General features: G+C 36.5%; 1 protein-coding gene across 2 annotated transcripts in view; it reads left to right on the top strand.

Annotated features, from left to right (window-relative positions):
* Positions 1-13,122, top strand: part of SLX4IP (SLX4 interacting protein) — an 81,423-nt gene that overhangs the window by 35,576 nt on the left and 32,725 nt on the right. For both annotated transcript variants that reach the window (XM_069787569.1, XM_069787570.1), the window contains exons 4-5: positions 6,005-6,094; positions 9,409-9,532. In XM_069787569.1, coding sequence (XP_069643670.1) covers positions 6,005-6,094; positions 9,409-9,532 — 214 coding nt within the window. The remainder of the gene's footprint in view (positions 1-6,004; positions 6,095-9,408; positions 9,533-13,122) is intronic.

Here is a 13,122-nt window from a genome sequence, read left to right as displayed (position 1 = left end):
ATATAATCACCAGTTCCTCTGGTTAGGTGACCTTCTGATTAATCTCATGATGGTAAAACCAATCACTGGTGACCTGTTGGTTTCTAAACACTCTCCTGAAATTCCAAATTGAAAAACTACCTTGCTTTGAACAGGAGCTAAAGAGGCACTATTTCTGTGCAACTTGACTGTATGGTGGAAGAAAAATCCCACCCCCCAACCAAACCCTGGAGATTCTGGAAAAATACGTGGAAAAGCTATGCACATACCAAATTGTAACTTTATCTACTTAAAAAGAATGAGAAAGGTACAATGTCAGGTGTCACGAAACCTCCTTTGCTCCCCTATAGCCATCAGCAGTGGTGGTGGCATAAATAGCTATCCTGACTCATGTGTTCATGCAGATTGAGGCATTTGACTAATGGAAAAGTGTGTCCTACATTTTGGAAAACTCTGTATATTACCTTGAATCATAGTGCTCCTAGACATGCTTGTAAATGAAAGGCAAATTAATTTTGTATAATGACAAATATATTTCCTGTGCTGTATGCTCACTTGCTTAAATGATTTTTGCCTGTTGCTATTGCTGTAGAAGAGAAAAAGTCAAAATACTGAAAATCATTGGTGCTAAATGTATAAACAAAAGGAAGACGTATCACTTTCTCCAACATAAGAAGGACATAGACCTGTGGGAGCAAGTCCAGAGAAGGGCCACAAAGATGATGAGGGGGCTGGAGCACCTTGCCTATGAAGACAGGCTGAGAGAGTTGGGGTTGTTCAGCCTGGAGAAGAAAAGGCTCCATATAGAAACCTTCCAGTACCGAACAGGGCCTACAGGAAAGCTGGAGAGGGACTTTTTACAAGGGCATGTAGTGCTAGGATAAGGGTAGTGGCTTGAAACTGAAAGAGGGTAGATTTAGATTAGATGCAAGGAAGAAGTTCTTCACTGTGGGGATCGTTGAGGCACTGGACCAGGTTGCCCAGAGAGGCTGTGGATGCCCCATCCCTGGCAGTGTTCAAGGCCAGGTTGGATGGGGCTTTGAGCAACCTGGTCTAGTGGAAGGTGTCCCTGCCCATGGCAGGGGGCTTGGAACTAGATGATCTTTAAGGTCCCTTCCAACCCAAACCATTCTATAATCTATGAATTATGTCTTTGGAAGCCCTTTTCAGCATTGTGACCTTTTTGAGTGGTCGTTGGGATCTAGTCTATTTTTTTGAACCATTGACATCATCTGAGTATGGAATAGAATTATCACCATAACTAAATATTGCACCTTTCAGGGAAGAGATCACATTAGAAAGAAAAAGTCCCTATATGCTTAGCCTGGAGAGCTAAAGTTTTACAGTGTTGGGCATGCTTCTCTCCCAGTGGAACTGCGAAATGTGTTTCAAAATCATCTTTAATTAAAATTTATTATAAATGTCGTGGTTTAACCCCAGCCAGCAACTAAGCACCACGCAGCCGCTCACTCCCTCCCCCCCCATCCAGTGGGATGGGGGAGAAAATCGGGGAAAAAAGAAGTAAAACTCCTGGGTTGAGATAAGAATGGTTTAATAGAAGAGAAAAGAAGAAACTAATAGTTATAATGATAACACTAATAAAATGACAACAGTAGTAATAAAAGGATTGAAATGTACAAATGATGCGCAGGGCAATTGCTCACCACCCGCCGACCGACACCCAGCTAGTCCCCGAGCAGCAATCCCCCGCCCCCACTCCCCAGTTCCTATATTAGATGGGACGTCACATGGTATGGAATACACCGTTGGCCAGTTTGGGTCAGGTGCCCTGGTTGTGTCCTGTGCCAACTTCTTGTGCCCTGGCTGGGCATGCGAAGCTGAAAAAGCCTTGACTTTAGTCTAAACACTACTGAGCAACAACTGAAAACATCAGCATTATCAACATTCTTCGTGTACTGAACTCGAAACATAGCACTGTACCAGCTACTGGGAAGACAGTTAACTCTATCCCAGCTGAAACCAGGACAATAAACAAAGCAAGGCTTACAGGGAAAGGTACTGTCTTTCTGTAGACCAATTAATGTAACAAACTCCCCAAGCTTTTGGTACTACAAAGACCATTCTGATCTGAAGCAGAGGCAGCCAACTTCAAGCTAACTGCTACTATTATACTGGTGGTGTCACCTATGTTTGCAGCTGTCCTTCTGGAAAGTGAAAGCGTGTGTGACAGTTGCAGCTTGCCTCCTTCCCACCCACCCCCAAGAGCTAGCCAAACTATCATATGTTTCCTTTTCAACTAAGCATCAATTAATTCTGACCCTACAGCCCACATCTGTAGAATAATCACAGAAATAGGAAACGCTAATATGTGTCTTGGGAGGCTGGCTCTCCAGTCCTGTCTGGTTTAATGATACAGCACATTTGGAATTATGTAACTGAATACAAACTCATCATGCTTATTCCCAGCATCCCAAGTATTTTTGTTTATAATGACTGTTACACTATTTAAAGTAATGCAGTTTAAAGAAATAGAAGTACCCATGTAGGAGCATCCTGATTGTAAAGATGAGTATATCAATAAAAGTTGTTTGGGTTTATCTGCTTATTGGGGGATTTGAGATAATAATCCACCATCTAATGTGTGCTTATCCAGGGTCAAGATTTTAACAGGTTATGAGCAAATAACTTTCTTTGACTGACTTACTACTTTGCGTTGGTATTCATTCTGTTTGTTACGTCTGGTTATCTTTTCTATTTGCAGAATCTATGAAGTGTTTGATGTATTTGTATAAACAGTTTGATTCCTGAAAATATGTTCTGAATCAGATGCCATTACTGTACAACAATAGACTAACAACATTCTGAGATCATTTAAAGCCCTTTGTTTAATAACACACTGAATGTTATTAGACTGTTAGAGTAAGTATGTTAACATTAAAAACCAGCTTGTAAAAGTGAAGACTTTTCGCATTCTAGAATTATGGAGGATATCAAATTGGTGCATCTGTTTGTCTTTAATTTTTCAGTGAAATGTTTTTCTGCTGATTCTTGACAAAAGTATTTCCTTTCAAATCAGGCGTTCGGGTTTCAGTTTTGACAATTGCACCTCTAAAAATCATTTCCAGTGCAAATTTTGAGATTGAAAACATAAAATTAAAAATTTCTGTTCTTTTTGTTTGCCTTTCAGTACCTAGGAGTCACAGATTGCTTCTTGTAGCCACAATGACTGCAAACACTTAATTTCCTCTAAAATAAAAGCTAGTATTTTCATGGAATTGCATGTCTTCAGAATAAAAATAAAAATTATTTAGAAACTTTTATAAGATCATCAAACTGCCAATATAAACAGTATAAATTTTTCTTCCACTTCCCTCTGTTCCCCACAATTACTTGTATTGGAATTTAGTCTGTACAGAGAACTCTTCCTTTGCTGCTGGAGCAGCCAAAGCTGTACTGAGCTGCTTGGTGTAAATATCAGACATAAAGCTGTACTGTGTGAAGGCATATAAAGTATAAATGCAGGTGTAGGGTATACAATGTATTGTATAATTTGAGAGTGCAAAGAAGCCTGCATAGGAGTTGTTGCTTATATCATGTTCAGGACTTACGAAAAATAGGAGGTAAAAAGAGCCGGAAAGATCTGTGCTTGTATTCTCTTATTCCCCATATTCCTCTTTGTCTGTGACAGTTATGCTTCCCTGTGTTCTGTGCCAAAGCTATTCTAATTGAGTGGCAAAACTGTTGGCTTTTGGATGTTGAAATAGTTCCAGATATGCTGTCTACAAGAAGAGTGCTCCAAAACTCAGAGGGATATAAATCTTCCATTGCAAAAGCTTGTCTGTTACAAGGATTTATGCATTATTCATATCTATTTGTTTTTCTTTGAAGTACTACAAATGGTTGGTCTGTTTGTAATATTTTTAAGATAACACTGAACTGTTCTGTTATATAGTTTCAAATATGGTTCGTTATTTTCTTTTTTTCAGTTGTTTCAAGATTGGCAAATGAGACAAACGTTGCCATTCAAAAGAAAATAATTACTAACATTATCTCTCCTTGAAACACAGGTCTATCGTTTGCATCTCTATCTACATATAAAGTTTCTGTAGTCAATAGAAATGATGCAAGTTAACATGTAGCATTTGATAATTTGACTTTTCTTGATGTATCAAATACTTGTTCATTGTTAAAGTGCTGAAGCATGAATAATTTACTGACTTTATAATATGCAGTGTCTCCTAACTTTGAAGTTCAGTAGTCAAGTCATAAGTTTGCTGGAGATGACTAATGATTCACCAGAGATTTTTGAGAGATATTTTGTCATCAATTTAAAGCTTGGAGAGGTTTGCTGTTGCAGCCATCTGGTACGTCTTGGTTCTCTGAGGAAAGAGAAGCCTTTTGATAAAACAGATCAAAGCATTCTGCTCTTTCAGTGACTGATATCTGTAAGTAACTTAGAAGTTTCTCAAAATGATTTCACAATGGCGGTTTCATTTGCTAAACTTTTGCATTCTAGTTACAATACAATATTGGTCGTGAACTATATTTTAATTATATTTAAGTAATTATTTAAATACTTCTGTTCATGGATAATTTACAGATCTAAGTGTTTTGTAAACCCAGAAATTTCTAATTCACCAAATATGCTGTCATGATTAATAAAACTGATGCTAAATTTTGTCTGTACTAACTGTACGGGTAAGGGTACTCTCAAAGACTGTACTTCTGCTGTACCATAAGCTTAAGTCATAGATGTACCTCTTAGACTGTAGATGTACAACTGTGGTGTAAAAATATATATCATACTGTTTCTAGAGCTAACTCTGTTAGCAGTTAGAATTCTGGTGTGGCATTTGCAGATGTTTGGCAGTGAAGAGCAAATACGGAGAGAGGGAGTTAAGACAGGAAGTGTGTGCTGCAGCATCCACTTGAAATGAGACCAGTCTAATGCTGGATTGTACATACACATTTGAGATTTGTCTGCAATCAGAATGTTGTTTCTATTCCATCAGACATTCCGGATGTGCGGTTGCCATGACCACACAGGTCCAGTCTTCTCAAAGAGTGAGTTTATTGCATCACAAGTGCAGCACAAGCAGCCAAAACAGAATGATGAAATTGGCTTTTACCTTGCAAGTTGTTTAGTTAAAGGATGTCTGAGTGAGATTCAGTGCTGTGTAATAGTAGAAGAAAGGGAAAGCATTAGTTTTTAATGCACCGTATCTCTGTGCATGAAAAAAATCAGTATTTTTTTGCTAGAGGTGAGTTAGTGTACGGCGGAACTAAGGAGATGTGTTTGTGCTGTTCACTCTTCCTTACGTTAGAAGGTCCTTGTAATGACTGATGTACTGATGAAAGAAAATAATTAAACCTCATATGTCACACTGTCCTCAATTAAAGCCTATCAAGGAATTTTAGAAATAGTTGATGTGTCTTGGGATGTAGCCTGTATCATCCTAACAACTACATATAGTGTTTATTAATAGACTAGCCTTATTCTCATTTAACTATTCAAAGTATAGTATTGGCTAAATGATGGATGTCAATGACTATTAGGTATTTGCCACAAGTTCTTCAAACTTGCTGTTCTTTACATTAGGTAGTTTGGAGAGAGGAAAATACTTCTAGAGAGGCTGAATTTTTAAGGACTTAATAAATTTAAAATGCAAATTAGATAACCAATATGGTACTAAATTCTCAGAAAATAGAGGGATGGGAGTTCGGTGAAGGAATAGCTAATTTTTCACACCTTAAAATTTGCTTGAACTCAGGTTTAAAAGTGGCATCTAGATAGCAGAAGAAGATTCCATGTACTTGTGCTTTTTATTGTTTAAACTTTTCAGTGAGCTATCCAAGATATGTCTGGTGCTCTTGTTTCTCATTAAGCCCACAAGCAATGGTAAATTTTTAATTCCATACTTCATAATCTTCCACAGTTTTATGTTCTGCCTGCTGAATCTCTGAATCAGATGCATATGCTTACCTGATTGTTTACCTCCTTGTCTGCTTGACATGTCCTTCCTAGCAGCTACAGTTGAACTTTTTTTCTTTGGTTTTTTTTCAGTGTGGGAACTTTGCTGTTTTGGTGGATGTTCGTATTTTGCCTCAAGGCTCCAGTAAAGACACCAGCTGGTTTTCACATCATGAGAAAGAGGTACAACAAATATCAATTCTACTTCAAAAGCATGTAGCTGCAGGAAAAAAGTTGGATTGCCTTGAACTGTTCAGAATTTTTCAGTGTTATGAGAATATTGCTAGTTACACCTAACCATCAACGGTTGCTGTGGGACCCCTAAGTCAACCATGTGTGCTTTTTGGGTCACTAATGACCACTTTCAATTTGCCTTTTCATTTTTAAACTCCATGTGTGTGCATACATGCATGTGTGGAGGCTATTTTGATTCTTCTAACTTAATTTTAAAAACATATTTCTCATGAATGCTTGTAAATTATCCAGAGTGATATAAAACAAATTGTGACATGTATCATTTTTGCAGAGCTTTTTGGTGAAATATCTTTCTATTGTTTTTTCTCATTCCAAGAAGTGTGAATTATGTTGCGTTTAGAGAGTGCACGAAAACATAATGAATGTGCATGATAAACTATAGTAGAACCATTGTATCTTATGAAAAGAAACTCCCAATCTTTTTTTTTTTTGAAGTGTATCATTTGTATTTCCTGACAACAGATGAAATTTTGGAAAATCAGTGCATCAGTGACCAGCAAAATTATGAATGTAACTTTCATCAGATTCTGTGTGATTTCTGTTACAATCTTGTGATGAGTTGCGGGTGGGAGTTTTCCCCTGTTTAAGTCTGTGTGGGAACTTGAGAAGTTCCCTATTGAAAATGAATGCAGGACATGTTTCAAATTCCTCTGGAATTTCCCGCAAGTCTCCGTTACGGTAATTTTCAGCAGATAGCTTTCCTAATAATGGCATAATTAACTTGTCACTGCAGAGCATCCCCGTATGTCTCAAAGTAATACGTTTAAATAAAATTAAAAGAAGCAATAAATTAATATCCTGAGGGAGCGAAAGCAGAATATTTAACAGCATGTGGTTCATCCGATTTGTGCTTTATTAAGTAGCGAAAGAAGAAAATAGGGGGAAATCTTTCAGACTACTTTTTTCTGACTAAATTAATACTCATTACCCCTTCTATTTATAACCAGTTTTACTGTCCTGGTTATCTGACTTTTAAGTGTTTTCAAAATGTATTTTGTAAGATTGCCAGAACAAAAGATACGAATTTCAGGAAATTAGATCATGATTGATTTAATCAAGAGGCATGACAGGGCAGCATTCATTACATTTCTGTGACTGCACATTTTGAGTGAAGTATAAAGGTTGCATATTTTCGACAACTGAGAAGTGTGATTCCAATAGCTTTACAATTCACTTCCTGAAAGTCCTATGCAGAATCTTTGTTAAAGTGGGAAGAAAAAGGTCAATAAGGTATTATAGGCAAATTATGCCTACATATTTTTTCATGAGAGCTTTTACATATTCATCACAAGCAGTTTTGTACATTTTTGTTGTTTCCAAATTCTGGAAAATACTAATGGTGGTACAGCCCTCTGCTTGTCTGTAGCAAAAGCAGATACCTCTTAGACCCCTCGTAACACAAACACTATTTCTGTTGATCCCCTGCTTACCCTGGGTGGAAGTCAGCGGCTGCTGTTTGTAACAAATGGAGCCTGGTGACATGGTCCCAGGCAGAAGGAGAGAGCAGTGCTGGCCTGTCAGCTGCCAGCTCCTGCTTGGAGCATGGGTTGTGTAGAGCAGGCTGGGAACTAAATGAGTGCCCATCAGCATGAGGCTGGTGTAAGAAAGTATAGTGCATGTTGTCTAGCTGGGCATTGTAGAGGCCAGTTTGCACACTGCTGTACCATGTGTTATATGGAGGGTCATCTTGGGATTGCTGCAAGATGCAAATTGAGGCATTTGGGAACTTTTCTCTCTCTCTGCCCTTCAAATTTCCCTGCCCTTTCTGTCCTATCTCTTTTTCCTCTGGAATAATAAAGTTGAAGTTTCATCTTTGTGCTTTGAGAAACATGTATTAAACTCATTTCTATTCATGTCATTGCTATGATCTCTCCATATAGAAGGTCTCAGTTACAAGTGCTTTTTAGCGGTGGAAACTATGTAGAGATGATTCTCTTGAAGCTTGTTCTTGTTTATGCTTTCTTAAATATAGGTCTGTATAGTTCTTTGTGGAGAACCATTTAAATAATATTTCCATAAGCACAACAACTAAAATATTTTCCATGTAAATTAAGGAAGTGCGTGGTAATCTTTATTGTTGCAGAAGGAACAAAATGCACACAATGTTTCCGCAGCTTTGTAGACCTTTTCGTTCTAACCTGAATGCATAGTCCTGTGAAAGAATGCGTAATGAGATCACTTTAATGAGTTAAACAGAAGAATAAGTAAATACGGTATTTTATAATTGTACTTTTCAAGCAGAAAGGAAAATGTATTTCTTACTGTAAGGAGAAAATACTGTTTGTGGTTGACCAATATATGTGCATTGCTTTCTTTTAGAGTAATATGTTAAAAATTTGTTGCTCTGCATACTTTCTAGATTAATCAAAAGTAGATTTTAAGCCAAGATATTTTAGTTTAGATTGTACTAATATAATTTTGTCTGTTATCCAAGCACTGTAAAAAGATAAAAGATGGTTTTTTGTGCCACAAAGTATCATTTCTGTGAGCACATAGTTATGCACAATGGAAAATGAGAATACTGAGGGGAAAAGTCTCAAATATGTGTGTAAGTATTAATCTGAAAATCTATTCTGGTATTCAAGAGATTAATTTTTTGCTTTTACTCAATTTTTTCTCTATCGTTCTTCTGGCTGAAGGGTTTGTTCTTGAGTTGTATGTGGTTTTTATTGTGCTTTGTTGAAGAAAATATGAAAGATATGGACGGTTATGTTTAGAAGCAGAAAAATGTAAATGAACTAGAAAAATTAGGTTGCTGTGACCTAATTAGCTCAGAGTCTTCCCCCCAAAATTACACTGAATTGAACTAAAATATCCTTTGTGGTGTATAAGGATTCTTGCAGAGAAATAGCATGTTGACAATTCCTGGGATGATTTTTACTCATATTTTGCTTAAATACCTAATGTTATGATACATTTTTAACATGTATTTTTCCTACTTTGCGTACAAATGAAACTAATTTGCTGTTCAAAAATTATTAGTATTGTAATATAATGTATTTCATCTGCCAAGTGAGAATTTCATAATGTCCTTCCTTTCTTCTTTTGTAACAAAATTGTTTGACCTCCCCCCCCATTAATTTCCTAAATTGTGCATGCTTCACCTCTATGTAATACCTCAGTACTTAATTGCAGATAATGTTTTTCCTTTTTATGTGATTTTATTTGTATTGATTTCTTCTGTGTGTCTGTGGGCATGTATGTAACTGTAGATCTAAATAGGCCAATGGTTACTCTTGCAGGAGGTCTGCATGCTGCTAGAAGAAGTTGTTGCTTCAAGGGTCAAACACTACTTGGAAGCGCCTAAACAACGTGGTCAATGGAAATCAATGGAACATGCACAATCTGGTCCTTTGTGTCTTACTGGTAAAATAAATTCTTTAAGTTATTGTGAGATAAAGTGAGATAAAGTATGGTGGAAACTGCTGTTCTTTATTTTTTCCATGAGAAATTTGCCATTGGGAAAGCCAGTAAGCCTGAAACAGCTGGTGTTTGGGTCTGAAATTACTTATGTTACTTAGCTGTGTTACTGAAAAAAGAAAGTGGGTTTTAATTTTCCGTGTTCCTGAAAAATGAGCATAACACTTGTACTATTTGTATGAGAGCCTATCATTAGAATTAAAAATAATAAGTGGTATAATCCTGGGTCCTCCAAAATTGATGGAAATCTTGCTGGTTTGTTAAGTCTCCTTTCCACTTGAACATTTAGTTTAGAAGTTTCTTATTTAGAAATAATGTCCCTCTTCTGACCATCTCTTCTGTCTCAAAAAGTTGCTATGATGTAATAAACAGCATTTGTCATTTCAGTGGTGTTACTGCAGGTTTGGCAGTTGCATCAGTGACCTTGGGGGTAGTGACTGTGCAGAAGAGAACAGTAGTATTAAGAGCATTTATCCAATTGGAACTTTTTTTGGTGTGTGTGAGGGTGGTGAGACTAATAGGTGCAATTTCAGTACGTGCATGTTTGAAACTACAGATAATGATCACTATAGCTTGTGCTCTAATGTTAAATCAGCTTTGGGGCTAAATGGCTTGCCAGTTTTTGTTTAATGTTATTTCACTAGCTGTTGTGGTCATCGTGGTGGGTTTTAAAGTTGATAGGCTTATCTGTTGGAGTTATATCACACAAGCAATTTATTTTTAAATAGTTCTTAGGAAATAATGACTTTTTTTATTACCAGCCTTGGAGCATGTTATAAAGTTGTCACAGAAAAGAAGGGCTGCAATAGTAAAGCCTTGGGTTGGCTACAGTTTTTCACATTTCCTTAAATATACTGATATAGATCTCTACTGAAATATGAATTCCACAATGAATGTAATTACATACTTGCAATGTACAATCAGTATACTGATACAAATTTTTGAATTCAGTGTCTATTATGTTAACAAATTTAATTCTGAAGAAATACTTTGCCTCTCAAAATGTTTTCAGTTATTGAAAAGGTATATTCCTGTAGAATTCTAATTGATGGTTGCAGCTTTAAACACTATTATCAATAGTAATGAGTGTTTTTAATAAAGCAAATGCAGGTTAAATACTGTATGGTTGGCTTATTATTGCAAAATTTTAGGCATATGTGGGAGCTGGATTGTCATGGCATGACAAGAGGGTTTTTTTCCACCCACAAGAACACAATAGCGCATAAGGAAAAGTGCTTCAGGACACTGAAGGATTTTCAAACCCTTTTTTTCCTTCCAAGCTGTAACTACATTTTATCCCTTTAAAATATTATCAATGTTTATAAAACACATGAACTTTCAGACCCCCATACTTTTCTGGTTTTGAGTGAACAAACAATTTTCTTACAGTGAAAGCAGAGGGACATTACAGAGGGTGGGATCAGAATTTCTGAGATTTGTTCAGGTTTTTCTGTGTTCTCTTTTACAGAGTGATAGTTTTTAGTATTTATTTTTTTAAAGTTTGCTACCTCAGTAAAAAGTAGGTTTTCAAAAACAATTATGTTGTAAGATAAAACTGCCTGACATAATAACTGTTTTTATATATGCAGACAGATGCAACACTAATTTGAGGGTGTTTGTGAGATTTTAGGGTCTTATGTTTTCTTTTATATCATGAACTTTTCAGTAAAAATACTGGTATGCTGTCCCAGGGTTGTGAACTGATCTTCTGCTTCCTGAAAATGAAAAACTTAAGGATGTGCATTTGAGGAGGTCATCAGTAAGATTTGTGACAGTTTTAGATTAAAGAATATTTACTTTGGATGAGGCAGAATTACTGTTCCATCAGTTTTCTGCAGTTATTCTCACTGTTGTTAATTAACACTAAGGAAATAAAGGAAGAAAACAGTCTGTGATAACGAACATTCATGTTGAACTTAATTTTCAAATCCATCTCTTTCCTCTTTTCTCAGCCTGCCTTGCTCAGGGCTGTAATTTGTAAGAAAGGAGTGCTTTGTTCAAGTCCAAGAATCAAGTTTATTCAAGTTACATTCAAGTTTGTTCTTACCTGAGAAGGAAATAACAGAATAGATGGGTGTTCACTGGAGAAACTGGGACCTACCTCTAAGGGACTGACCCTTTTAGGTGAGCCACAAGAACATGGCTCCAAAACCTCTTGTGTTTTTCCTTCCTCTCTAGGATCACAGGTTCTGTTTGTAGAGTACAATGATATGTTTTTGTGTTTTTTCACGAACAGGCTAAGTGCAAGATATCTGGCCAGTGTTTGGCTGACAGTGTTTTGTAGCATGGAAAGAAATGCACAAACTTGGTATGTGGCTAACTACATATGCATACTGTAGGTGCTGCTGGTGAAATTAAGCTTTCAGCTATTGTTGCATTTGGAGGTTATTAAAAGTTTTTGAGCTCGTCAAACTGAATGTGGTTTCTTTTGGTCAAAGTTATGCAACTCTGTGTCTAGCATTTCACTGCTGTAAAACCTATGCTATTGTAAGGAAGAGTGTGTATCTATAGAAGGAACATTAAGATGCTTATTAGCTGGTTATTTACTGCTTCAAGTATCCCAGGTCAGTGTTCCACCCCTATTTGGACTTGTGTCTTTTCAGGTCAATTTTAATTGGTTTGCTGTCCACATTGCAGGATGTATTCAAAATCTATTAGAATTATCAGACCAGCATTAGTACGATTTCAGGCTACCTCTAATATCAAAGCATGTTATATTAGGATTTTCTTCAGAAATAGAAGCCAAGCTACCTTACTTTGATGAACAGATCTCGTCCTGCTGTCTAGATCTGTTGAGCAGAGAAGGCTGTTGTTAAGCTGGTTACTGCAACTATTTTGAAGAGAAAATTTTCACCTATCACAAATTCTTTGTAGTATTAATGTTATATTATGTTTACTATTAGTATTATTTAATACCACCTTACAATTTTGTGGCACATAATATAAATATCCATGCATGTTACTTGTTAATTTACATTTCTTTTTCATTTAAGTTACACCCACACGGCAGTGTGTGGTGGGTCGCATACCATCTCATTAGGAAATCTGTGGGTGTTACACACAGGAGAAGAAAGAAAGAATGGAAAAATGAGAAAAAGTAGCCAAGACAAGCAAGTTCTTCCTATTCTTCCTTCTGTCTGAACAATTTCCCCACCCCTCCCAAATGGCCAGTATGAACAATTTGCCAAAGTAAGCTTTAATTTAGTCTTTGGACATAGGCTTTGGTATAAACTCTCTGTTTCCTGTGTTTAATTAATGTCCAAACGTGTTTGATTTTGGTTTGTTTTATTTTTTTAAGAGAAAATTAATGTGGGGTAGATTTTCAAAGATTTAATTTTGCCTGGATCCAATCTGCATGGCCAAAATCATGCAAGAAAGGCATCGATCAGGTATGGTTTGCTTGCATTATTTGAAGTTCAATGAATGTAAGCCATCCAATAACAAAGTCCATGTATTAGTGAATTTGTCTCGTTAAAAAAACCCCACTACTTCACTTTACAAATGTATCATCTTTAAAATTAGAACTTATGTTTTTA

Source organism: Haliaeetus albicilla, chromosome 7 (assembly GCF_947461875.1).
Source record: "Haliaeetus albicilla chromosome 7, bHalAlb1.1, whole genome shotgun sequence".
In the NCBI taxonomy this organism is placed as follows: Eukaryota; Metazoa; Chordata; class Aves; order Accipitriformes; family Accipitridae; genus Haliaeetus; species Haliaeetus albicilla.
The sequence above is the reverse complement of the archived record's forward strand: the minus strand, read 5'-3'. Positions and strand labels throughout refer to the sequence as shown.